This window comes from Wyeomyia smithii, chromosome 3, assembly GCF_029784165.1.
Source record: "Wyeomyia smithii strain HCP4-BCI-WySm-NY-G18 chromosome 3, ASM2978416v1, whole genome shotgun sequence".
Taxonomy (NCBI): Eukaryota; Metazoa; Arthropoda; class Insecta; order Diptera; family Culicidae; genus Wyeomyia; species Wyeomyia smithii.
In genome coordinates this window covers 95,869,846-95,873,403 of record NC_073696.1, presented here as the reverse complement: position 1 = coordinate 95,873,403, position 3,558 = coordinate 95,869,846, and the positions used below count along the sequence as shown (strand labels likewise).

General features: G+C 48.2%; 2 protein-coding genes across 2 annotated transcripts; both read left to right on the top strand.

Moving 5' to 3' along the window:
• The first annotated feature begins 611 nt into the window (after positions 1-611).
• On the top strand, positions 612-1,844 carry LOC129728428 (uncharacterized). The gene has a single exon (XM_055686866.1). It carries the CDS (start codon positions 612-614, stop codon positions 1,842-1,844), a length of 1,233 nt encoding a protein of 410 aa, XP_055542841.1.
• A 35-nt stretch (positions 1,845-1,879) lies between these two features.
• Positions 1,880-3,334, top strand: LOC129728427 (uncharacterized). The gene has a single exon (XM_055686865.1). It carries the CDS (start codon positions 1,880-1,882, stop codon positions 3,332-3,334), a length of 1,455 nt encoding a protein of 484 aa, XP_055542840.1.
• The last annotated feature ends 224 nt before the right edge of the window (positions 3,335-3,558 follow it).

Sequence of the window (3,558 nt, the reverse complement as noted above, 5' to 3'; positions counted from 1 at the left end):
CAATCACTAAATATAGAAGAACTATCTCGCCGGCACCCGTACCTTCGAAACTTGCCGATCTCCTCCTATGAAGCGGTGCGACCGAGAATTTTGATCGGTATGAAGGATCAACACCTCACACTAGTCCTCAAAAGTCGGGAAGGTGGTCCAAAACATCCACTTGCTGTAAAAACCCGCCTAGGTTGGACGGTTTGCGGTGGGGGAGACATAGATGACGCACCAAACTTGGTGCATTCAACCTTTCACGTTTGTGCCTGTGGCAACCAGTCAGACGAAGACTTGCACCAAGCGATGAAAGCGTACTTTTCCCTAGATAGTTTTGGTGTCACTAAAGCTTCAGAGCCTCTACTTTCTAAGGAAGATCAGAGGGCACAATCTCTTCTTCAAAACCTCACTAGATTCACAGGTACACGCTTCGAGACCGGACTACTCTGGCGATATGATGAAGTTCGCCTACCCGATAGCCGATTAATGGCTCAGCGCAGATTTAGATGCCTAGAAAAACGCATGGCGAACGACTCTAAGCTTGCCGAAGCATTAAAGCAGAAAATCGTGGACTACATAGACAATTTTATTGGAGAGAAGATAACGGCCAGTTGTCAGTCTACGTAATGCGCGTGATGACCTTCGGCGCGTGTTGTTCCTCAAGCAGTGCCCAATATGCAAAAAACATAAACGCAGAGCGAATGAGCGGACAATACCCAAAAGCAGCGGACATCATTCAAAGGCGTCACTACGTGGACGACATGTTGATAAGCGTCGATACGGAAGAAGAAGCAATACAGTTGGCAAGGCAAGTGAGGTTCATACACGAGCAAGGAGGCTTTGAAATCAGAAACTGGACCAGCAATTCTCAACGAGTGTTGGCAGCTTTGAATGAAGGCAGAACCATCGAGAAGAATCTTGACATCTCGCCGGAGTTGGCAACAGAAAAGGTGTTGGGAATGTGGTGGTGCACTGCATCCGATGTTTTCACCTATAAAATTGGATGGAACCGTTATGAACAATCTCTTCTGCAGGGTCATCGACGTCCAACCAAACGTGAAATGCTTCGAGTGTTGATGTCCATGTTCGACCCTCTAGGGCCAATTGCACATTTCTTGATGTACCTGAAGGTTCTCCTCCAAGAAGTCTGGCGGTCCGGTGTAAATTGGGATGAAGAAATCAATGATGCACTCTTCACTAAGTGGCGTGCATGGCTCCAGGTTCTCCCACAGGTAGAAACACTCAAAATTAGACGTTGCTACCGTAAGCGACTCCCAGCAAGTTGTACCGCAGGGGAGCTACATACGTTCGTCGACGCGAGCGAAAATGGAATGGCCGCTGCATGCTATATACGTTTCTCCCAGGGTGAAACCACCGAATGCAGTTTAGTAGCTGCTAAAACCAGAGTAGCTCCCTTAAAGTTTTTTTCAATCCCAAGGCTTGAACTGCAAGCAGCAGTGCTCGGCGTGCGATTATCGCAAGCCGTTGCTGACTCTCTATCAGTCAACATAACACGACGAATATTTTGGTCAGATTCCCGTGACGTTATATGCTGGGTTAATTCGGATCATTGCCGGTTTATGCAATTTGTAGCACATCGAGTTAGCGAGATATTGGACTCCACAGAAGCAGCAGACTGGAGCTGGGTTCCCACCAAACAAAACGTGGCTGACGACGGCACGAAATGGGTGCATAATCCGGTTATGTCGTCTGAAGACCGCTGGTTTACAGGACCAGAGTTTCTTTGGCGCTCGGACAGGGATTGGCCGTGTCAGCCGTCAATAAATGGTCAAACTGAAACTGAACTACGCCCGTACCGCTACTGCATTTTCAGACAGCCAAGCCGCTTTTTTGCGTGAGTAAATTCAGCAGCTGGAAAAAAGTGACTAACATAATGGCATACGTCTTTCGTTTTTCTCGCAACTACATTGCAAATTTCAAGAAGCAGACAGTAACTACTGGTCCGCTAACTTTGAAGGAGATTTCCAACGCTGAGGACTATTTGATCCGGCAAGCTCAAGCAGACGCCTATCCGGACGAGCTCGCGCTTTTGCAGAAGAAACAGCACAGAACTCACGGCATTACGCTGCCTAAAAATAGTCCTTTGTACAAGCTTACCCCGTGGATCGATGAGCGAGGAGTTATGCGAATGCGCGAGCGGATTGCCGCTTGCCATTATGCTACCGCGGATGCCAAGAATCCAATCATTTTGCCCCATACACACCACACCACTTTGCTTATTATCGCACACCACCACCAAAAATATCACCATCAAAACTATGAAACCGTAATCAACCAAATACGTCAAAAATATTGCATCTCTCGACTCCGCGCTACCGTTACTCGAGTACGTAATAACTGCCAGCAATGTAAAAACGAAAGAGTATCTCCACAGCCTCCCATAATGGCTGATCTTCCCCCAGCAAGACTAGATGCTTTTACACGACCGTTTACTAACGTAGGCATCGATTACTTTGGCCCACTTGACGTTGCTGTAGGAAGACGTACCGAAAAGCGTTGGGGAATGCTTGTTACCTGCTTAACAGTCCGAGCAGTCCATATTGAAGTCGTCCATTCACTGAACACCAACTCATGCATAATGGCACTACGAAACTTCATCTCTCGTCGTGGCACTCCGCGGACGATCTATAGTGATCGCGGAACCAACTTCATTGGAACCTACCGTGTGCTGAAACAAGTTGAGATGTCTTTCAACATGCACGATATGGCTAAGGAGTTTGTTTCTTCAGACACCGAATGGGTCTTCCTACCTCCCTTATCACCGCACATGGGCGGGTGTAGGGAAAGGTTGGTCGGCACTGTGAAGCGGAACCTTATGACGATCTTGCCACCCCATAAATTGTCAGATGAAATGCTACGTAACGCATTAACCGAGATCGAAAATTTAGTTAATTCACGTCCGCTGACTCACGTTCCAATAGATAACGATTCCGCTCCGGCGCTGACACCGAATCATTTCCTGCTGGGATCATCGGATGGAACTAAACCGCTGTGTACACTCGAAGATAGCGGTACCATGTTACGGCGATGTTGGCGTACTTCACAGATCCTCGCGAACCAATTCTGGCGACGTTGGGTAAGTGACTACTTCCCTGTGATCACTCGCAGAGCGAAATGGTTCGCTAATGTGAAAGCGATTGAAGTGGGCGATGTAGTGGTAATCGTTGATCCAAAGAGCCCACGAAACTGCTGGCCCAAAGGCAAGGTAATTGAAGTCTGTCGTGGCAGGGATGGCCTACCTCGATCAGCAACTGTAAGAACGGCGAGCGGTATCTACGATCGACCGGTGGTCAAGCTGGCCGTGCTAGATGTACGGCGCGACGAATAGTAAGCCGACCTGGAGCTCGACGTACCTGGGGGGAATGTTGGCGTACCCCTGCACAGCGCGCCGTCGTAGAACAACAACACAGTCGGAGCCGTGCGCATTTCCAAAGAAGTGACAGTGCTCGATGTCAGTACGGTGAGTCGGCAAAGTTGGTCTTTTCTTCTTCATCCAGCGAAACGAGCGAAAGCAGTTATAACCTAAGTGATTAAAATTAGAATTAAAATATA

Excerpts from the sequence above, each read along its gene's own strand:
- LOC129728428 (XM_055686866.1), top strand. The coding sequence starts at position 612 with ATGCGCGTGATGACCTTCGGCGCGTGTTGTTCCTCAAGCAGTGCCCAA.
- LOC129728427 (XM_055686865.1), top strand. The coding sequence starts at position 1,880 with ATGGCATACGTCTTTCGTTTTTCTCGCAACTACATTGCAAATTTCAAG.